At 40.8% G+C, this 23,882-nt stretch overlaps 1 protein-coding gene across 3 annotated transcripts in view; it reads left to right on the plus strand.

Annotated features, from left to right (window-relative positions):
• Positions 1-17,450, plus strand: part of NLK (nemo like kinase) — a 129,658-nt gene extending 112,208 nt beyond the window's left edge. The window contains exons 7-12 of one of the 3 annotated variants that reach the window (XR_012481461.1): positions 199-300; positions 11,835-11,921; positions 13,073-13,271; positions 14,139-14,232; positions 15,567-15,692; positions 16,659-17,450. Coding sequence is in view for 1 of the 3 variants with exons in the window: in XM_074263677.1 (XP_074119778.1) it covers positions 199-300; positions 11,835-11,921; positions 13,073-13,271; positions 14,139-14,232; positions 15,567-15,621 (537 nt within the window). In the remaining 2 variants the exon portion in view is untranslated. Of the gene's footprint in view, positions 1-198; positions 301-3,101; positions 3,253-11,834; positions 11,922-13,072; positions 13,272-14,138; positions 14,233-15,566; positions 15,924-16,658 lie in introns of those variants that run through there. The other 2 variants (XM_074263677.1, XR_012481462.1) reach the window with 2 other exon arrangements.
• Positions 17,451-23,882: the final 6,432 nt, after the last annotated feature.

Below are 23,882 nucleotides of genomic sequence, written 5' to 3' on the forward strand. Positions count from 1 at the left end.
GGAGCCAGCTAACTTTGCTATTTATTTTAACCAGCTAGAAAGGAAGAATATAGTCTTCTAATGTGAGATATGATTTTTAAAGCTATATTCCAAGCTGTCTGTGCAGTCCTGATTCCAGAATATGTTGTCGAAATTGAAGAACATTGGGATGTTTCCCAGACGTGATGACTGTCATCTTTCTTTCGTGTCTGCCTACAGTTGGATTTGATCACTGACTTACTGGGCACACCGTCACTGGAAGCAATGAGGACAGCTTGCGAAGGTGCAAAGGCACACATACTCAGGGGTCCTCATAAACAGGTAAGGGCTAAAGGGACAATAGCTGCTCTGATCACCATCTGCCAAGGCAGTGACAGGGGAGCATTAGAATTCATAAGCTGGATGCAGAGCTCCGAGCACGGCAACATATCAGATTAAGTTTTGAAAACTTGACTGGCCAACAAAATAGCCTCAGCTCCCACTGCCACAACAAAACTTAATATCATGCTGTGCAGACCTTGACTATAGATTGCTCCCTGATAACTCGATGGTTTTATTTTGTAGTGGAAATTGTCTCTTTAAACAAAAGTGTCTTCCTTCCACATTCAGTTCTAAAGAGGACTTCCTCCTTCTCGATAGACTTTTCCAACCTTTTCACTTATAAATCTTATTCTTAGAAGTACCTCTCAAATTGCCCAGGGCCGTTTATCAGCCCTTAGCCATGTGAAGATAAGTAAATTACTCACCCCTCACTGAGCCTCTATTTCCATCTTTTTTTTTTTTTTTTTTTTTTTTTTAATATTAAATGACATGTAAGGTCACTTCTGTCTTGGAAATTCTGTGATTTATCTTTGTAATTCAGTTTTGTGCTATTTTATTAGTACGACCAGCAAAGAATAACTAAGGTGAGCCCCAGGCTGCAAAGCATTATGTCCAAGTACAAAAAACCAGAATTCCAGGCCAAATTTTTTTCTTCCAGTTTTGCCCTTTGGTCGTGTCATAAATCCAATTCATGCACTGGTCAAGGCATCCCTCGTGATGTCATTAGTCTTCTTTGAAAACAAAGGATGAGCAGCCCAAGGTGGGTATAGGATAGGATTAGGCCAGGAGAATGCCTGTTGTTAGTCTTAGTGTGGATGGGCATTCACTGAAGCCCCTTGTTAATGATCAAAAACAACAAGATGAATTCTGCCCTTGCAGTGAGATTCAGGTACACAGAAAAACCTTATCTTTGCCAGGCTGTTCCCTCTTATAGTCTTATTAATGCTCCAAGACATTAATTAATCTAGATTAGGGAAAATAGGATACTGTTCAATGTCCTTGGTAAAAACCCTAACCAGCAACGATGTCACATGTTTGATCTTTGTACAGATCAGAGCACCAAAGCTGGTACCAGATAAAAATGCTTAACTTTTAAGTATGTAACCCAACAATAAGAGCATGTTCTAAAATTCTAATTCATGAGTATCTTATGTAAAGCACCAAGGTATTCTGGGACACATAAATCTGCTTAACTAAGTAAAATGGATTGTGGAATGTCCTTTTTTGCCTTTTATTCCCCCAAGAAGGTAATATGAGTCCGGACAGAGCCTTGGATTTTATAGCTCATACCTTTTCATTCCCAAGAAAGGTTTTTCAAGGAGTACAGGATAATAAAATTGTGTTATCTTTGAAAACCTAAGAGCCCATAAACACAAATTTGGGCTGTTCAGGCTTTTGTGTCACAAGCTGTGCTCCCACCATTGCCATCTTTTTTGTGCTGTTTGATTACTTCAGAACCACTAAAACCATTTGGAAGACATATAAGATGTTTTTTCAATATTGTGGCAAATCTAGGGTACAGTTCTACATGTAGTGAAGGATGATCAGGAAATGCTCTTTAGTGAGTGGACAGAGTTCACTTAGCGAGCACCTCTCAGAAGCAGAGAAATCATTTCTCTCTCACAAGACTGTTGGCCAGTAAATCTTGCCCAGCAGAAAGGGAGCTGAGAGTGGAGATTGGTGAGCATCAGACACCAAGATGCCTTCCTGCCATCTCTGGGAGGGTAACACTGTTACTGGGTTTCCAGCTCATTGATCCTTCTTCCTGAGAAGGTTCCTTCCCACTGATTGTGCAATGGCTCTGAAATGTGACTTGAGGGCATCAAGTGAAATGTGGAAGAATACAACTTCAATGGCACCTTAATAAGTGACTCTGTGTGAGCCCCTTGTTGATTGGATTTAGGCCTCTCATTGTGCCTAGAGGAAGGGTCCCTGCCTTCCAATTCCAAACTCCTCCAAGCTAGCCCTTAGACTATGCTCCCCAGCACCTTGTGTTCTCAGGACTATCTTATGTAGAAGGGGCATGGCACATGAGCTCTTACCTGAGGACCCAAACCTGGAATTATGGTAGATCCAGCTGAAAAGGATTTACAGCCATGTTCACAGAGACTGTAAACTGACCCAAATTTTTCTCTGTAAACATTCAGCTCTTACATAAAGTTGATCTTCACTCCCGTCGCTGTAATGACAGCAGAGCTTGCTGGAGCGTGACAGCCCGCAGTCAGAGATCATGCCGCCCCATACAGCTTATTAGCAGCTGCCTGGAGAGCAGGCTGGGGATTGCTCTATTTATCCTAAAAACTGGGTGAGAGAGAGAGACAGAGTGTGCGTGTGCATGTGTACGTGCATGTGCTCCCGCGTGGTCTGCTTGTCGATAGCCAAGACACTTCGTCAAGTCATTCACCGTGACATTTAGCCTGGCCCTTCAGGTCAGGGGGTGATGGTGGTGGGGCTGCACTCCGAGAGCTACCATCACCTTTGAAACGATGCTCTTGGGGATCCTTGCCTTTGCCCAACATTGCCTTGGGTCTCCTTGATCCTCTCTCAGCCTTCTTTTGCCATCTGACCAGGATTTAGCCTTCAGGGTTGAGTACTCCCACTTTGGTTTGGACTCTCAGATCCTGCCGCTTTTACTCATATTACCATTTGGCGATCTGTTTCTCCACACACACAGCCCTCCTACCCCCTGCCAAGAGCTGTTGAGGACTCTGCAGCCATCAGGAAAGGCTGATCTCTTGTAGGGCTGACTGCATCCCCTCCCCCCCAGCCTTGACTGCTCCAATTACTCCTTTGAATCCCAGGCTTCCTTGGAGTATGACCCTGTCAGGACCCTGAGACCAATACCCTGTAACTCCACTCCTGGGCCTAAGACTGGTGATGAAGGCTACAAGGACTCAGGAGAGGCCCCTGGTAGAGCTCCTCATGCAACTCTCAGAAGATTCCTAGGACAAGGTAGATAAAGATGATGCTTCAAAGAAATCCAACCCCACCTCTCATATAGCTAAGAACCGTTAAGGTTGGGGCAGGTGACCCTTCTCCCACCCATGACTCATTTTTTCCTGAAGCATGGTTGTTCTGAAAACTCTGAGCCTTCTTTAAAAGGTACCCTTCTTTGGAAGCCTATATGATACAACTTCTCCTATTTATTGAGAAACCCTGGCTGCATAAAACACATAGGTATTGATCTACCAGAACACATGGAAGATTAGATTTACAAAATGCTTCTTAAAGAAATAGTGAACAACTTAAATAACTAGAATAATATTCAGTGTTCATGGCCAGCCTGTGTCAACAAAAGTAACAATACAACCAAAGTTAATTTGCACTTTTATTCTATAGCAATCAGATTTCCAAGGGAGTACTTCATAGAACTTAATAGAATAATTACAAAATTCATTTGGAGAAATCTTGGCCATTGCTTCTGACCTCAACCTTATCCATTGACCATGCCTCTTTTGTTTCTTTGGTTCCTAACTGGTTAAACTCTCCTTTATTAGCTTTATTAAAGAAGTTTCTTCTCATTTTATCTTGTCTGGGCCCTTAACAGATGTCCTTGTCTTTGTTATCACCCTCCACCTCACTTTACCAAGGCTAGTAATGACTCATTAAGCAGAATCCCCTGTACCTTAACCAATACTTTCCCCCTCCATTCATGAGACAAGTCTTAGGGTCACCTGGCAGCTTGTATTAACCAATTGATGTGGGATGTGCCCTAGAGTTACCACCACCAGAAGAGGGTATGACTCTAGCACAGCTCCTCTGTTCAAGAGGAGCAGACATCTTGGGGTAATAACCTCAGGGCACTTTTGCAGCTGCTTGGGGCCTTTATCCTTCTGTTCTCTCCAGCATATGTTTGGTTGTTTTCCCAAATAAATATGGGATTTAAAGATGCAATTCTCTGACTGATGAAACTATGGCCAAGAGTCTTCTCCATGAAACCAAACATTCTAGATCATCTTTGTGGTTCCTGTAGCCCAAAGTCATAGATCCTCTGAATGAGGTTCCTGATTATCAGCTTCCTACATGCTTACTGGGCTAAGTTCTTCATGTTTGTACTGTAGGGAGGAGGACATCTCCCCCAGGTCTTGCACTTGTGCTATGATAATCTGCCATTTGCCCAATCTGGTCCATCTAAGATCCTGCAAGAGTGGCTGTGAATCCTAGAATATGTGTGTTTGCACACAAATCCCTATCATAAATATCTAAAGTGAGTGTCATGGCAAGAATCCAGAAGTCCTCTTAATTCCAGTTAACTCCCCATCAACCATGATCAGTCTATGTACACACAGTACACTACAGTGTGGCAAAGCTTAAGTTTTGTGACATGTCAGGGGGAAAAAACTCAGCATACCCTTAAACAGAACCCCCAGCACTGTGTCTCTCCTTATCACCAACATCAGTGCTCACTCCTCCCTCAAGTTTTGTATAATGACATCTCTTGGTCCTCTACTCTGAAGACTCTTTTTTCACTCAACTGTAGATTTCATTCCAGTTATATTCCAGCAGGGTACACCTTGTATTTGAGCCCATGGTCCATTGACTGCTTCACATTCCAAGTAGCCCAAGCCAACCTATCGGCATGTCTCAGGAAGAATTAGAATACCCACACTGATAAAATCCTGCTCTCCAAGAGAATCCCTGTGGTTGAAAGATTAAGGGACAACAGTTAATCCCATACAACTCATCCTTCTAATATTCTCCCCCAAAATCGCCCCTACTTTATTCCCAGATTCATTAAATTAGTTAGCTACAAACTGCAGCTTGAATTTTTGAGCCTTGTTCATCAGTCTTTGTTCTGTATCATCTAGCTAGATGGTGTGACTTTTCCCCTTCTACTTTTGTATAAGATATAGATGAATCTGAAATTTGTCCATCTTGAATTCCATATTCCAGCAAAAGAAATGTGAGTATTTCATTAGCCAAAGGAATTCTAGGCTAGAAAACTAAACTTAAGAATTAGCCCTTCAACAGCACCTCTAGTTTATATCCACCAGAAAAGGAAACAGTGCCCCATTACTAATCTTCCATACCGCCTCCCAGGAGATAACCTAAAGAGGCTACACCCCTTGTTCTCCTTTCACCTACCAGGATTTCTTATCTGCCCTACAAATTAGAATTTTTAGGATAAAAGAGTCAATAGAATCCTCCTCTGGGGGATAAAACAAGCTTCCCTCTATTGAGATGGGGCTACCTGGAAAGCCTTTAGTCACCTCCCAAAAAAAAGTAGGTGTTTAATAGTGAACTCCAACCACCACAACTTGCACTTCCTGAAGAAATCTCCCACTATTCTGTTTTGTTTCATCCCATTGACCATGTTTCAGTCATCAGTTTTCACCTCCCACCTACAAACTTTTTTTCTAATGATATTGTTTGAGTAATCCTCCTAACTGTCCTGTGCTGAGTTTGAATGCTCTTGACATCCAGTCTTCAGAGAAAGCATCAGCCCAAGCTCTCTTATTCCAAATGTACTCCTCCCTTACTATTAAGCCAACATTTCTTCTTTCTCTCCTTATTTAAACTCGTAAAAAAGATTAGTCGGCTGTAGAGGGCCGCAGATAGTGTGAAACTCAGCTCTCCCTTCCCTCTGGGTTATAACTCAGTCAGCTCTTCAGCTGTGCATTGTGATTTCAAACCACCACATCAGACTTAAAACTGCTCTTTCAGAAGTCACCAGTGCCCAAGAGGTCATCGGCAATTAATCGCCAGTTCCAATGGCCAATTTTCCTTTGGTGGCATTTGATCTGCCACTCTTCCACCTAGCTATACTTGTGGTTCACCCAACATCTTTTTTTCTCCTCCTCTCTGAGGGTCACTATGCCCCTAGACTTTGTCCCTGAGATTCTCTCCCTTAGTGATGTCTTTTCCCTTGATTTCAATTATTGCTTTTTTGCAGATGATTCTCAAATCTATTAGCCACAGTCTCTCCCCTAAACTCTCTAATCCTCTCACACTCAGCATGTTCTTATTTCCCCTAAAACCTGCCCCTCCTGCCATCATTTCTCTAGTCATCTAAGCTCATCATTGGCACCTCCTCACTAGTCAGTTTAAATTATGTAGATTCTCCATTTGTAGTCTTTCCATCTAATCTATCTCCTCATCCCCACTGATATACTACCATCACCCTACTTCAGGGCCTCTAAAGTAGTCTTCCTGCCTCTATCTTCCTTCAGAAGTCAGTCTTCGTACAAAAGCTAAAATCATCTTTCTGGGGACAATCAGGTGGCGCAGTGGATAGAGCACCAGCCCTTAAGTCAGGAGGACCAGAGTTAAAATTTGGCCTCAGACACTTAACACTTCCTATTTGTGAATTACTGGGCAAGTCACTTATCCCTACTCGCCTTAGCAAAAAAAAAAAAAAAATCATCTTGCTGGTCCCCTGATCTATGACATTCCTTTGTCTAAAACAGTGAATGATTATATTACTGACAAATAAGGCAACTCATAATCTGATTCCAACCTAGCTTTCTATCCTGGAAGTAAGAGTTTAGTGGGAAAAGCATATGGATTTCTGAATCCCCTACATTCTTATCACATAACCAAAAGTCAGCAATTGGTCAGTGGGTACAGGTGTGCCATCTGTTGTCACTTGGGCTTTCCTAGAAACTAGTGAATGAATATGAGTGTCACCTGGAAAATCTGTATAAAGTTGTGTTGCCAACAGAGAATAATTAAATGGCTCTATTTTGTGTGACCTGATATGGTCATAAAATTTCCAGGAGCTCTTTGGAATAACAAAAAATTGGAAAATAGTCCTATATAAAAGGATTTTTAGTCCTCAGCTATTTCATATACTCTGAATTTGGGATATGTTTTATCTATCACTATACATATGCATCAGATAACCAGTACAGCATGTTCATGTGCTTTTTTTGGGGAAAAAAAGATCAAATTATAGATGACTTACATGTTCAGTTAAAGAAGGAACCTCCTACTTCCTGGAAAAACAAAAACACAACAACAACAACAACAAAACTTAAAGATGAACTTTTAAAACACTTAAAGTTAATGGGTTTATCTGAGCTCTTAGGGATGCAAGTTACATTTTATTTAATATATTGATTTTGAGTTTCTAAATGGAATAAGGATATCTATCTTGACTATGTAGATTCAGGAGTTCTTTGTAAAAACGTGGATATCTGAAGACAGGGTGTGAGAAAACTACTACTTTCCACTGGAGAACGATTCTCCTTTTACAAGTAACCGGCCTGTCTGAGGCACAATTTAGACCAAGGGCTTCCTGACTTCAAGCCCAACAACCAGTCTCAAGTCTGTGTGTCTCTCTGTCTCTGTGTGTGTCTGTGTGTCTCTCTCTCTTTTCCTTCTCTTTTCTGTGTCTCTCCCTCCTCTCTCCCCTCTCATAAAAATAAAAAATAAAAAAATTTTTAAAAAACAAAAAACAAAACAGTCAGTGCTCTCAAAGAGCTTACAGTCTAATTGGGGAGACAACATGCAAAAAGATATGCAAAACAAGCTACATGCTGGATGAATAGGAAGTAATTAGTGGAGGGAATGAAGGCACTAAAATTCAATGAGCTTCTGGAAGGCTTCCAGTGAGATCAGTAGTTGAAGAAGAGCAGGGAGTGTGTTCTGTTGCATGAGGGACAGCCTGAGAGAATGCCCAGACTGGACATGGAGGTCTTGTTTGTGGTACAGCCGGGAGTCCAGGGTCATTGGATGGCAGAGAGGGACAAGACTGGGTTATGAAGGACTTTGAATGTCAAATAGAACGTTTTGTACTTTATCTTGGGGGCAACGGGGATCCCCTGGAGTTTGTTGAGCAGGGGAGAGGTGACATGATTGGCCCTGAGTTTTAGGAAAATCACTTTTGATGGCTGAATACAGAACGGACTGAAGAGAAAGAGAGACAAGGCAGCCCCAGAACACATGGTTACAGTGATCCAGTTGTGAGGCGATCAGGGCTCTGCACTAGAGTAGGGAGCGTCACAGGAAATGCTGCAGAAGTGACGTGGACAGGCTTGAATGTGGTGGAGAGAACTTCGACTCCTGATTGGAGCCTAGGAACAGGGGAGGAGGGAGAGAATCGGTTTAGCTTTGGACATGTTGAATTTAAGATATCTCTTAGACATCCAGTTCAAACATCTGAAGGGCAGTTGGATTGAAGGGCAAGAGGATTGGTCAGCCAAGAGGCCGGGACAGAAAGAGGTCAGAGTCACCAGCAGAGAGAGGGGGATTAAATTCATGGAAGTGGCTGACATCGAAGAGAGCCCAGGGCAAGCCCCGGTGGTGGCGGCCTTCGTTTCACTCATGTTGGAGCTTTCATGACCCCATCTGGCGTGTTCCTGGTCGGCCATTGCCTTCTCCAGCTCATCTGACAGATGAGGAAACTGAGACAAACAGTTAACTCTATCCATTACACCACCTAGCTGCCCCATCTACATCCATAGAGAGAGGCATATATGAAGACACTGGAATGCTAGCAAAGGGAGAGTACATATTGAGAGAATATCAAGAAAACCCAGGGAAGAGGGCATGTTGAAGGAATAGGGCGTTCGCAGGGTCACAGGCTACAGGGAGGTCTCCAAGAATGAGAAGAGGCCATTGGCTGTGGCCAGAGATCTTTCTCTATCAGCACAACAAGCCAAGCTCCGCTATGGTGGCCAGGATCTCGATGACAGCCTGTGATGACCGACCAAGCCGATCATCTAGTGTATTCTTCTCACATCTCACAATTCATCGCAATCATTAATGGGACATCCTGTCCTCATGACTTCTGTGCACCCACATACTCCTGTGTTCCTGACTAGCTTATAGATTGGCCTGGGAATCAAGCAGATGGGCTGGGAATGTTTTAAAGAGAGAACAACTCATGGTGTGTAAATATTGGGAGGAAGGTCACTTATTTTCAATCCAGAGATTTGAGGTATCTCACAGATTCCCAATTTGTCTTAATGAGATTGGTTCTGGTGCATCCTGTGAGAATTGTCACTGTCCTTTGCTTCATGTTTCGTACCGCCCATTATCAAGGGCCCAGACCAACTTCAGGGATGAAAGGAAGGGAAAGGAAGAAAATGGAATCTGAAATGCCTCCAACTCCAGGGCAACTTCTCTCCTATGGATCAAGTGACTGGGGACTAAATTATTATTAACATCTGTCTTTCTGGGGAGGATATGACATCAATGAATTGAGTCATCTTTTTTGTGTCTGTTTTACTACAATTTAGAAGCAGGAAAGAAGGAATTATCCGAACATGTCTAACCCAGGCTGAACAAGAAGAGCTGTTCTCATTAATGAAGATCAAGTACACAACCAACTTCGTTTTCTGTGCACTGATCAGGGTTACTTTTTTGTGCTCAGGAGAAATCCTAGGATCGAGCTAACAGGCTAATAAAGGATAAAATTAGACTAGCAATAAGAACAAAGTGAATAAGAAAACATAAGCTTGGCATTAAACATTTATAACAGTGGCCCAAGAGAGGGAGCATAGATATTCATGAGCCCGTTTTACAATAAAGAAGGTGAAATTTAGGGGGCAACTAGTTGGTGTAGTAGATAAAGCACCAGCCCTGAAGTCAGAGAACCTGAGTTCAAATCTGGCCTCAGACACTTAACATTTCCTGGGTGTATGACCCTGGGCAAGTCAACCCAAATTGCCTTATCAAAAATGTAATGGATCTCCTCTTTCCCCATCCCTCATAGGCACTAGAATTAGGCTTGAAGCAGCTCACAAACTAAGACCACCCATGGCAGTATAAAATGAGGAAATGCTTAAAGTTATAAAAGTTTGTAATAAAAGTCCCTGAAGAAATAGTGGGTATTAAGTATCCATCAATATAGAAAAAGATCAGGTTGTGACGGGTTCAGCCTAGGGACCATACCCAACTTTCAGTTTCCAGAACAGAGAAGAAGGGATCACTGATCCGAACATTAGCTTCTCTTTAAGAACAAGTTTGACTGTTGTCCTTTGAATTGTCACTTTGTCCGTGGGCCAGAGCCAATTTTGGAAGCCAATGGAAACAGCTGAGGGGCTTGTTTTATTTTTTTTTAAATAGCACGTAAATCAAGTGAGATCACATTTGGCAGAAAATTTAGAACTTATCTGGCTTAAGGGAAGGGAGAGCTCCTGCTTCAAGGTTATGCTTTTTTTATTAAGCCATTAAGAGAAAAGATGCCAAAAAAACTTTATCTTTCCTCCTGGTCTTCTCCTCCCCACTAATAAAAGTGAATTAGTAAGGGTTGAAGCAAAGGAACTACAGGGTGATACTGAGGGCATTATGCTAAACAGGCTGAAATAAATGGTTTTGTGGTTTCTCTAGTTTCTGTGATCATGGGGCATGATGCAAAGTTGCTGCCAACTGCTGGGCTGTTTAGCTGTGGGCCAGATTTCTGTGGTGTGATGGTCATCTGGGATCTTCATTAAGTCCTGTTGAGGGAAGAAGCAAACTTCTGCACCAAGATCCAAAAATAATTGCCTAAGTACGGGAAGATAGCTGTTCCTGTGAAAAGGATTTCAGCATTTTACTTCACTGGAACCTCAGAGTGGAAGACTTGGCCAAAAAAGCTAATCCAATCTTAGACTAGATTGATGGACTTCAGGGTAATGGGGCCCCTTTTCTCCTCTGCTGTCCTGGGTTGCATCTGGAGGATTCCATTCAGTGCTGAGCACTAGGCCATCTTCTGTAGGTACATTGTCTGAGTGGAGCATGTCCAGGGTAAGGCGACCAGGATGATTAAAGAACTCAAAACCATGGGATTTAAAGAATGAAGTAATAAGGAGTATTTAGCTTAAAGAAAAAAGGTCCTTCTAATATATGTTGAGTTGTCAGGTAGAAGATGGATTAGACTTAGTCTCAAGAAAGCTGAACTAAGTTGAGTTGATAGAAGCTGTCAGGAAATAGCTTGCCCTTCAATATAAGAACTAAGTCTAAGGAGTAAGGAATGAGCTGCCTCATGAGGCACAGTGAATTCCTCATCACAAGAAGTATTTAAGCAGAAACCAGATATTTGTTACTCACTTGTTAGATGTTCTGAAAGGGATTTGTGAAGAAATCTAAGGCTTGGAGTAGATGAATGAGGTCTCTAGTTGTAAGACTGTAGATGGTCCGGAAAGAGTTAAGGAAATTTAAGAGTCAACAAACTCAAGAATTTGTTTTGCAGGTATGTGTGATTTTAGGTAACACTTTTAGAAACTCTGGGATCATATGATGTGTCATTCAATTGTTTATTTTGTATATATTGTTATATTTTTAAAAATCTTTCCCCTTCCCTAAACATGTTTAGTTTTCTTTTCTTTGCAGCAGCCTTTAAAAACTTAGAACTGTGAGCAGTACTTAGAGAATTGGTTTTCATCCCTAGTAGGTTTAGGGTGGCTTTTGTGTTCTGGTCTACCTTGAGTAATCACTTAAATTTAAAATGCACTCCCTGAAGTAACAATTGTTTGGCTTTGAAATCTTAGTTAATGGGGAAAAGATCAATGTCTTTTGAAGTAAGTGTTTATCTTGTCAGAAATAGATTTTACTCTGTAGATACTCAAACAATGACCTGCTTACATACTTGAAATTCTTCTCTTTCTTAGCCATCTCTTCCTGTACTATATACACTGTCTAGCCAAGCAACACATGAAGCTGTTCATCTCCTTTGCAGGATGTTGGTCTTTGATCCAGTAAGTGGCGTTTTGTTTTATTATTATTATTTTTTAAAGTTATCTTTTAAAAGACACATCCCAAGTCTGACTGAGATAGCCATGTGGGTTATCTTTTTTGAAGCATCTGTTTCCAGCGCAGCGGACATTATGCCCACTGACCATACAAACATTTGTTTTTTAACAATGGTGCTAGTCTTTTAAAAGTTCAGTTCTAAAAACTCGACTAGAGGTAAAGAGCTACGGCATCATGTTACCTCTCTGTCCCTCTCAGTAAGCATAACAGAATGTCTGGCATCATTTAAAGTTTAATTAGATATAGAACTAAGAGATTATTTGCAAAGGTCTGCCTTCCTGTTGCATAGAATAGCTGTTTGATTTCTCTGATGTTAGGAGAGTGTTTTCATAAATGCTATTTCTAGACTTGTCTTTTATCTTAAATATATAAACCAGTACTTGTAGTTCGTAATTTACTTGGTCTGAACTGTTTATAAGGCACCTCTTCCCCATTGTATCCACTGGATTATAGACAATGGATTCACTTCTTCCCTTGGTATACTAGTGTTATATTTAATATTGTGGAGTTTGGTAATTAAGAGTTTTGGCTTTTTCCATCTCAAGATGGCATAAAGGCTAAAACGTAGACTTTTTAGCTTCTTCAGAATGCCTACATTGTGATGAATCTAATGAAATGGCCAAGAAAGGTCTTTACATCCTAACTAAAAAAGCCTTCCAGAAACCTTCAGGTTCTGGGATTGCTTTAGACTATTCCTTAAAAAACTCTTCCTTTAGACTATTCCTTAAAAACTCTTCCTACCACCATAATTCCAGATGCTGGGATATAGTTGGGGAATGACAGCCTATTATTTAAAGTGAAAGTTCCCCTACTTTGAAAAGGATTCTATTACCAATCCAAAGAATTGCAACTTGTGGCAAGTCTGTTAGTAAGACAGGATTTTTCACATCCTGAGAATGAGTTCAAGGTAGTCCCGGAGCACTGGCCAGGCTTCTGAGAATTCCAGGTCACGGGCTCCCCCTAGCGGTATGCTCTTCATTTTTCAGTTTCAAGTTTTACTTTTTACAATGGAATATGATTCCAAAAAAAGGCTTTAAGGCATCTGCGTAGCCAAGAGCTCCTCTCAGTGTCTGTCTCTCTCTCAATTTGATTTCAGTCCAAAAGAATATCTGCTAAGGACGCCTTAGCCCACCCCTACCTAGATGAAGGGCGGCTGCGATACCACACCTGTATGTGTAAATGTTGTTTTTCCACCTCCACTGGAAGAGTTTACACCAGTGACTTTGAACCCGTCACCAATCCCAAATTTGATGACACTTTTGAGAAGAATCTCAGTTCTGTTCGACAGGTAAAAGGTGAGTGTCCTTGACATTAGTAGCCATGTTGGAAAAGCAAGTCACATATTCTGTTCTGCAGCAGTATGAGGGCCAGGCCCCACCCCCTCTTGCAGCTTTGCCCAAGCAAAGAAATGCTTTATGCCATGAAAGGTATAGAGATTAATTGAGGATTTCCAGGGTGTGGCAAATTGTCTCGAGATGTGTGTGGGAGACACTAGTTTTCAGGGATGACTTCCTGTGGAAGTGGTTTAAGTCTTCCTAGTAAAAATCTTTCAGTTGAATGGAGTGGACAAATCCTGTTCAGTACTTTAGCTACCAGACTTAATGAAAAGCACAATAAAAATTTGTTAAAATTATTCATGGGATGGCTGGGCAGTGATTTCCAATATAATCCTCCACATAAATTCCCTAATTTTTGAGGAGGGAGGGTGGGTCAAACACCAGTAATATTGATCTAATTTTTGCTAAAAGGGGCAGCCCTCAAGATAAATGGATTGCATATAGATTTTTAACCGTAAAGGTATGCTTGGAACAATTAGAGATGCAGCAAAAATGTCAAAATGTATTGGGCTAACTGGGATTTGACCTGCAGCCTCATGCCAGCTGGATCTTTAAAATGATATTCAAAGGCACAAGAGTCTATCCATAAGGCATCTCCTTTTAGTTTCCTTCCAAGTTTAGAGAATGGCTCACCTCCCTTTTTGCTGGTGTTTCTAAGGCTCATATGGGTCCCAGGGAGACAGCTGGGTTCTCCCTCTTAGATGACTGGCAGCTGCTCCCACTGAAGCTGTAAGAAGCATCATTTTGGTGTTGGCTTGGCTGAAGCCAAGAATCCTAAGCTGCTGTGAACTGGCAGAGATGATGTGATATGTGTTTACTCCACAGAAATTATTCATCAGTTCATTTTGGAACAGCAGAAAGGAAACCGAGTGCCTCTCTGCATCAACCCTCAATCTGCTGCTTTTAAGAGCTTCATTAGGTATGTGGTCCTCATTTCTTTTTTTCTAGTGATAGCTAAGCTTTTAGTTGGAATTAAAGATTTTTTTTGCGATGCAGAATTATCTGAGCAGACTTCTTATTTGAATAGAGGGCAAGAGCTGGTTTTTGTTGAATGAGTAACCAAAAAGTTTCTATTAAGAGCTTTGCATTTAAACCAAAATAAATACAGAAAGAATTCCGGTTTTAGCTTTCACCCCCACCTTCAAGCCCAATTTCAGTTTAGCATAGGGTTCTTAGATAACACCACCTAGTTCTTTAAAACTGGGAACCTTCCCACCTCAGGGCCAGATGAGACCTTCAGCTGAATCTTGCTTAGTTCCATATGTCACACAAGACACACTAATGACCTGGGACACAAAGCATCTCCATACTTCTCTTTAGTGACTGTAATTCAGAATACACTTCTTCTCACTGGGTTGCCACACTCACTGTCCTCTTCAAATAACATTTTGAAATCCAAAATCCAAGTGGATTCACTGAGCAAAACTGAAAAAGTCTTCTCTACCTTTCCCTTTTTTGAGGTCTCTTGATAAATTTGACTCTTCGTCATTTCCACTGTCCATCTTTTTATTTTACTCCATCTATCTCCTCCCACCAACATCTTCTGATTGGTCTCAAATACATAATACTCAAATAAATATTATACTTGTATTTATTGAGTAGAACTGTTATATTTGTGTCCATAATTTTTAAATAGAAGAGGTAGTCTTTTCCCGTCTTTTTGAACCAAAAAAGAAAACATCCCAAACTTTTTACTTATGGATAAGGATAAAAATCCATCCTGCTTTAAGAGAGATCTGTTTGAATGCACATGAAAAAATACTAGTTCAAGTCAGGAAACAACACATAAGTTACACATAGAATTGTCTCTGCTGCCTCTCTGGCCTTTGAAAGCAAAAAATTTCCCCTCCCACTTGCACCTTTAGTTAGACCATTCAAACCAGGAAACATTGCAAGGTCTGAGATGTGAACTGTGGTCAGATTTGTTTTTCCCCTGAGGTAAGTGGGGGTTCAGTGACTTGCCCAGGGTCACACAGCTAGGAAGTGTTAAGTGTCTGAGGCCAGATTTAAACTCAGGTCCTCCTGACTTCAAGGCTGGGGCTCTATTCACTGGGCCACCTAACTGCTCCTGAAGTCACATTTTAAATTGACCTTTTCTGGACTGTATAAGGATAGACACTTCTTCAGCATTCCAATTAGTCTCTTAAGTTTTGTATTTTTCTTTTAAGGGGGAGGGCAGAAGGAGGGAATATTTCCAGATGTGGGGGGCTGTTTCTCACTCTAGCTAATCAGGTCGACTTTGTTTTGCTTTAGTTCCACTGTTGCCCAGCCATCTGAGATGCCGCCGTCTCCTCTGGTCTGGGAGTGACCGAGGAGGAGACTTACTGTACTACTGAAGATGTAGCTTTCCACTGGAGCCTGGGCTTTGCAATTCTGGAGGTTAATCATGCTTGTACTGTAATTTTACTAATGAAGTTTTAAATTAACAACCACTACTTGTATGATATGAATAATATTTAGAAATGTTACTAGACTTTTAATCTTGTAAAGTGGTTGTGCTTTTAGAAGAAAAATATTTCACCCAGAGTTGCACATGTTTTATGAATTCTAGTGCAGCTGTTATGGCTCACCTCAGAACAAATCAAGAATCGAACCAAATTTGGGACAGTTGTTTTGGTTCTGTGTTGTTTTTTGTTTTTATTTTTATTTTTTTAATTGAAGTGAGATTGTACACACAAAAAGGACAGTCATATACATTTTTATATTTGAGCCATTCCTGAAGATTTGGGGTTTTCTAAAACTAAGAAATCCAGTGAACTTGACTGCGACCAATCATGAAGCCACATCAACTGGCACCTGATTGTGGCCATACCAGTTTGGGAAGGGAGGGTTAGGGAGGGGGAGGGGCATGCCACCTGATGATCAAAATCCTATAAATAGCTTCTCCTTAGAGCCGTGATGGTGACGTGTGCTGTTCTCAAATCAAATGTTGTGGGTAGAGAAGAATGAGTTTGTGACTAGGCAAGACTAAACTTCTGTTTTCCTTACCCAGTATATATATATATATATATATAAATATATATATATAATATAAATATATATATATTTAATCTATTTTTATTAGAAGTTTTTCTGCTCTTTCTTACATAAAAGACCCCCGAGCATGCATCTTTCATGTATGTAAATAACTCCATTGCTGGGTTCATTTCAAAAGTACCCCCAACATTGCTGTATAGCGACAAACTAGCTTGCACATTTTAGGTCTGTGAAATTTTGTGAGACTTTTCCTGCACTGGACAGTTTAAAAGAAAAAATTTAAAAAGACAAAAACAAAAATTTTTTTAAATGCCACAAAAAACCACAACAGCCCATAGGGAATTATGTTCATTGTGTTTGTGTCCTTAGGCAAAGCTGTGGGAGTCTTGAAATGTCACCGTAGTAAGTAACTTATGACTTTTGGGCTACTTCTTTTCTGTTGGAACACTGAATTCTTCTGTGCATATGTATATATGAACACAACTGAAGGCCTCTACCTCCTGGAGCTAGACAGCTTGGCTTGTTTACTCCACATGACGATGATGATGATGATGATGATGATTATTTTTTTTAAGTTCAGTGTGGAGACTTGAAACTTGAATGTCCCTCCCAACTTTTATATTTAAAAAAAAATAATAATAAAACAAGACAAGAACATTGAAGACTGTTTTTCACCTGTACAAGAAATACTCGTGGATCGTCTTAAAATTGGTCTGGGGAAAGAAAAAACCTTGGTGTGTGTTTTATGGACACTTAACTGTTAAAGTTATTGTAAGTTATCTGTATTTAGCAGAGTATTTTCATTCTGAGTGATCTAAGCTGAATCTGGAAACTCTTAGTAAGTTATGTTTGGAAGTTTTAACTTCAATGAAGTAATTAATTGCTGTGAAAGAGACAAACATTGAACTACTAAACAAACAAAGATGGTGCGATATCTTTGTTTTGTTTTTTTGTTTGTTTTTTTTTTTTTTTTTCCCTTAATGAGGCTCCCGAGAATCAACCCGACTGAACATATTTAGTTCCAAAAAGAGCCCTAGAAGACACTGGTCTGAAAGGTACAACTCAGAGGTTGGTCAGTTAACGTGGCACACTTGCTGGTCACTTTGTACAATGTAGACTTGAAGTACAGTGGTGAAAACATTAAATGTGACGTGTGAAAAAGCAGGGGCCCAGTTTGATTTACTTCCCTTTCTTTCCAGTTAGTTACCAATCTACCTGAAAAGCATTTTGAGACGACCTTCCTTGTAATACAAGTTTTTCCACATAAAACTAATTAGAAAGTGACTTAACAGACTTAGACCATATTAAGCCCAGAAGTTATCTTATCTAATCTGGTCATTTTACAGATGAGGAAGCTGAGGCACAGTGGCTCTCCTCACCCTAGAGCTCAGCATACTTCTTCCCTTATACTAGGCTAAGATTGGTAGTCAGGGAATATCATCCTGTTTTTCTGTTTTGTTAACAGATAAAGATGAACCCAAGTACTTCCCTCAGGTCACACTTCAGACAGATGGACATCTTTCTTTGTCCACAACACAGCTTTGTCACAACCAAGCACCACCGTATAAAAGAGCTTTAAGAGTCAGTTTCACATAGAAATTTAAATGTGTGAAAAACACGTGACCTACAATTCATCCTCACTGACTCCTGATTACACCAGTATCATGTTTTTCATACTCAAGATTTTGGTACCAATAGAGCTGGGGGAAGGGGAGACCACTTAGAGCTAATGAGAAATGAAGCCTCTACTTGTCTAATGAACCATTCTTTTCCACTCTAATATGCCATAAAACAAAAGTTATTATTGGCCCCACACTGCCATTGAGATCCCCATTTCTTAGATGCACAAACCCAAATGGCTCGCCCTTCCACAGATACATTTCTACTAATTCCTGAAACTCAATTTGAACACCCAAATCGAGTCCTCAGAAGTGCCATTCTAGGGGGCACCACAAGCCCTTCTTGTTATGAACTGGTCCTAAAGCCTCCTTCCCACTTAATCCTGATGGCAAACAAGAATTCTTGTGAGCATGTGTTTACATCTAGGAGTTGATTCGAGGTGCATTAGACTCCCACAGAGCTGGTTGTTTCCACAGAATTGATTTGATAAGAGGCGATTCTTTCTCACTGTCTCACTCTTTTGTCAAGTGAGAGCTGGCTGCTGTCCTCCAGAGGCTGCCATCTAATCCCTTTCAGACTTTCAACCACACTTCCTTTTGGCCAGCTTCTGCTGTTTTATGCTTTAGTACCCTCTAGGCTAGAGAACCTGCGCCCTGAAGCCATGTTGTCCTGGTTGCTGAGATTTCCCCCCAACATATCCAGCCTGCCAATCCAACCAAGTTTCACACCAGCTGTCTTACATGTCCTTACAACATTCCCATTGCTTCTGGATAGTGCATAATGCCCCTTTCTTAGACACCATTCCCTATGTTCTCTTCTCTTAAAATAAGAGGTCCTTGAGGATATACTCTTTCTCCTATAGTTTTATCTATGCTAGCACAACGATTGGCACTTAGCAAATACTTATTAAATAGATGGGTTTTTTTATTATTCTTTCATGGCTTTTTTTTTAGCATTACTCTTTTGGAATAGAACTGTATTTCATCTATATAACCATTGTCTCTGGTTTCTTCTGCTTTTCCCAAACAGAACTGGTTCCCAATAGGCACCGTAATCTTCCTATCTTGAAGTATAAATGTTTAAAGTATCTAACCGCCTATCATTAACAAACTCCTTGGCTATAGGCCTACAGTTAGTATATGTATGCCTTGCAGCTAACTGACCCTCCCAGTTCTCACATGTAATAATGTTAACTAAGTCCCTTCATTCTTAGGAAATGAATGGGAAAACAGGTCCAATCTAATAGGAAGCAGTAAAATGGCAAGTTTATGAGACATTTCACCAAAACTACCACCATTTTCATTAGTTCCTCTTAATAACTTATAAGTAAACCTAATGGTACAGAGAACAGAGAAGACTTAGTTATGAGAGGGAAGTTGGAAGTTCAGTGACTAGAATCAGCTCCCAGATGATACATCTTCATCACCCTCTCTTCTAAGTGTGCACAAGCTTGAGCATAAACAGTAAAAGATTGCAGAAAGTTTCCTAATTTGGTAATTGCAAATGTTTCCCCTGGACACACTTTTGTCATGTTTGCTGCAGTTTACAAGCTTCAAAATGAGAAAGTCTGAAGTCCTTTGGCAATAAATTAATCCAGTGTTTGTCATTTAACTTCCCTTATGATTAGCTTTTTAAGTTTTTTTTTTTTCAATCCATCAAATATTTGCTCTATCTACATCAAATACAGCATTGTAAAGATCAAATGAAACCAGAGATGAAAAGGTTTCCCGAAAAGTCAAAAAGCATTGACACAAATGCAACATAGTGTAATCATCTCTCTCCTCCAGTCTCTTTTCCTTCCATCTTCAATTATGTTCAGGTCTTCATTATCTTAGAAGACCCTTTACCGGATCCTTTTACTCCACTTAGTTATGACTGTCTGGTCTCTCTTCTTTCCACTGCCAAATCTCTTCTACATGTGCTCTACAATATCCTGCATCTCCCTTTTCCAATTCTCCAGCATCGACCCACTGTGTGCCAGGAACTATGCTAAGCAATGAGAATACCATAAAGGGTTAAAAAAAAAAAGGCAATCCTTATTCTCCCATAATCAAATGGGAGAGACCCCCACATGCAAACACACTAAATACAGGATAAGTATGAAATAATTGAGAGGGAAGTCACCAACATTAAAAAGAGGGTTTGGGAAAGGCTTCCTATAAAAGATGGAATTTTATTTAGGGATCGAAAGAAGCTAGAGAGATCAGTGATCAGGGCAGGTAAGGGAGAAGCTATTCCAAACATGAAGGCCAGCCAGCCAGAGAAATGGAATGTCTTATTCATGGAATACCCAGGAAGGCATCAGCACTCGATCAAAGACTGTGGTGGGGAGTAAAGTGGATGAAGACTAGAAAGGTAGGGGAGGGCGTTATGAAGGACTCTGAAAGTATGTTTGATCCAGGAGGGATCATTGGCTTATTGAATGGGGTAGAGATGAGGGTGAGTCATAGAATTGGATGTGTTATAAGAAAATCACTTTGCTGGAGGCTGGATTGGAGCAAGGGCAGATGAGGTAGGCTCCCCCATGTGCCAATATACTGTTAGCCCAGGAATGAGAGCCCACCCCAGGATGCAGAGAGCATATTCAAGAGATGTTGGAAATAGCTTCAATATAGAGTGGGGTGTAAGGGGGATGAGAGACACTGAGGGACAGAGAAGACGGTGCTGCTCTCTTGAATGATAGAAAATTTAAGAGGCAGGGAGGATGTGGGGGGAAGAGAAGTTCAGTTTTGGACATGTTGAGTTGGACAGTTTTGATCTATGTATAAAAAATACTTGGAGATGCAAAACTGGAGTTCAGCAGGCAGAATGCAGGATGGCTGGGTCTAGAAATCCTCAGCATAAAGATGTTAATGAACTTTCTAGAAGCTGATGAGATCTAGCTAAACCATAGGGCCCTATACTAGATAATTCTCTCCCAAATTTACTCCCTTGCTCTGGAATCAACAGGTGCAGTCTGGTCCACAAGAGAAAACCTGGTTGTAAATGACACCCAGTCAGTTCAGACTACTTTCCACCAATTTCCAGTAAGAACCTGCAAGCTTAGTCTGACAAGTATTCCCAACCTCATATGTGCTCCGTTAGTTCCCTCCTTGGAGTGTGGCCATATCCCCATTTGCTTTCTAAATCCTGGAAGACCCAGATCACTCCCCAGACCCATCTCTCCCTTTTTGTTCGTTCATAGTACCCAGCAGATGCCAAGAGAAGAAAAATCATTTCAATCAATAAGATATTGCCCCCTCCAGTGACTGACAGTGACCACTATGCTGTCTAGCACTCGCACGGATGTATGTTTTCTCTCTATGCTACTGTGTGTGATGTGCCTGATGAACAAGAGATCTTGGAGTAATTGACAAAGGACTTTCTAGGCATTTTACATGTGTCAAGCAGCTGTACTAGATGCAGAGCTCAAATGCAAAAAGGAAATCATTCTAGCTTCTGAGATGCTTTTATCCCAGCGAGAAATACATCTTAATGAATATATACGGGTTATGTGCAAAATATGTTTGGCCACGAGAGAAGGAAAATCTCTAGCTGAGCCAAGAGCTGGGTAATCAGTCATGGAGGTGGGAGATAGCATATCTTGCGCAAAGGACAACAAGGTGGTCAGTCTGGCTGGAATCAAAGTGGGAGTAATCCTAGAAAGAAGCTAAAACCAGATAAAACAGTAGGTGCCAAACAGAAATTTGTATTTTATATTAAAGGCCACAGGGATCTTTTTGAATAGCAGGTAGCATCAGACCTGTGGGGGTTTTGGTCTAGATGTGTGATTTAATTGGCGGAGCGAACTCCTGATGAGAAAATCCACCTTGCCAGTGCAAATCTGCAGCCCAGCATCTGCTCCAAGTGCCCAGGGTCATAGGATTCATCAGGAGTAGGATACCTGCTCTCTAAATATAACTTAAAAATATTTTGAATTTGGCAAATGCTGAATAAAAAGAGCATTTTCACATACTAAGAATGGGGGGGAAGAGGAGGGAGCCTGAAAATGCCAACTCCTGTATGTCCAGCTCCACTTTTAAACATATGCCGATTCAATGTGCAACTTTTCAAGCTCTCCTGTATCCAGAGACACTACCTCAATATAGCAGCAGTGAGCGGACAGTCTGAAGTTAGGAGACACTGAATGCAAGTAACTAGATAGCCAGAATGAGGGATTGCAGTATGAGGCAAGAAATAAGGATGGATGTGAGAAATTATGCAAACAGACTAAAAAACAAAACAAACAAACAAAAAAAAAACACTTGGCAACTAATCGGATCAGAAGGTTGGAAGCCAGGGAGTCAAAAGTCTAGGGCAGAGGTTATTAACCTTTTTTGTATCATGGATCCATTTGGCAATCTGGTAAAATCTATGGACCCATCCTAAGCATGATGTATTCAAATGCATAAAGTAAAATACATAGTATTAGAAAAGAAACCATTATTTGAAACAGTTATCAAAATCTTTGCTTCAAAGAATCCAAGTTCATGAAGTCCAGGTGAAGAAGCCCTGGTCTAGGGGGACTTCTAAGCTGGGAACCTGAGTTACTTGGAAGAATGGTAGTATTCATGGACAAAGAGCAGTCAGGGGAGGACTCAATTTAGGGGGAAAGATCATGAGTTTAGCAGGCTTGAAAATGTCAAGATGCCTGTGGACATCCACAAGTTGTCTAACAAGCAATTAGAAATGTGAGAAAAGTTTGCAGGAGATATCATGGATCAGAGAAGAGAGGACTCGGGACCCTTGGAATATGTCTACACTTGGGGAGACCCTGCAGTGGGGCCTAAGAATTAGTCAAACTGGGAAAAAAGAAAATCCTGAGAGCGAGCCTATGAAAACCCCGGGGGAGATTGATGACAGCAGTAAATTCTACTCTGTGTTTGGACGGTGATAGTGTCTATCCTTGACCAGAGAGCCCAATGACTGGAGAAAAGCCTGGGGCTCCCGTCTCCTCACTTAGCTAACTGGAGATAAGAGTAAGTTAATCATTTTCCATAAGCAACAAAAGCATTTGCCAACTTGAACATTTTTCATTAATCCCATTATTTGCTTTGGTGGCAAATCATCCTGCCTTGGAGGTCAGCTAACTTAGGATCACACTATAGGTAATAAATGGCAAAGCCAATCAGCAAACCCAGGGCTGCTGACTCCTGCACCAAGCAAACCTTAGTCCCAGCCTTAAGACAAGAGATAGGAAGGTCAGAAGAAGCAGGTGATTAAGCACAGCACCACTTCTTGCCTCCTTTAGGTGAAAAGCACTAAGCTACAGACTACCAGTTTGTAATCTCACTAAATAGTGCTGGGCATTGGTTTTTGTTTCTTTTAAAATTTTGTATAGGTTTGCTGGCTCTTTTAGATTCCGCAGGATTTTGTTTTGTTTTTCCTCTCAGCTTATTACCCTGAATTTGTTAACACTAAGCTTAAGTGATCAAACCATAAGAATAGGTTGATCAGATGCACAGAAAGTCAACTTTGAGAAAACTAAATTTTCATCTCAAAAAAAAAAAAAAACCCAAAAAACAAATAGATTTGTGAATATTAGGGGAGAATACTGTTGACTAGATGTTTTCCTAAACCAGCAGAACTCAACTGGCTATATTTAAGTGGCTGGCAGAAGCTTGCTTTTTTGTTAATAATTGAATAATGTTTAGATGCAGAGGTGTGAAACCACCTGCTGACTCTATGGCAGCCGCACTTTTCTCAATCTTATCAGTCATTTAAAATTTTCCATTAGTAACAAAACATCTTGTAATGTGATATATTTCTTCCATTAACTATTTTTAAACCTTGCAGAACTAAATTCCCTTCTAGACTCACATCTGCCCTTCACACCTGTATAACCTTGGGCAAATCAAGGCAAGCCCTTCTCTTAGTTTCACCATCTGCAAACTAAGAGGAAAAGGGGACAAAACTTATCTTGTAAGTTCCCCGAGTTCTAATGCTGCGTGACTCTCTCTACCTTCTTCAGTATTACTTTGGGATAAGTACAAT

The sequence above is a fragment of the Sminthopsis crassicaudata genome, chromosome 4 (assembly GCF_048593235.1).
Source record: "Sminthopsis crassicaudata isolate SCR6 chromosome 4, ASM4859323v1, whole genome shotgun sequence".
Taxonomy (NCBI): domain Eukaryota; kingdom Metazoa; phylum Chordata; class Mammalia; order Dasyuromorphia; family Dasyuridae; genus Sminthopsis; species Sminthopsis crassicaudata.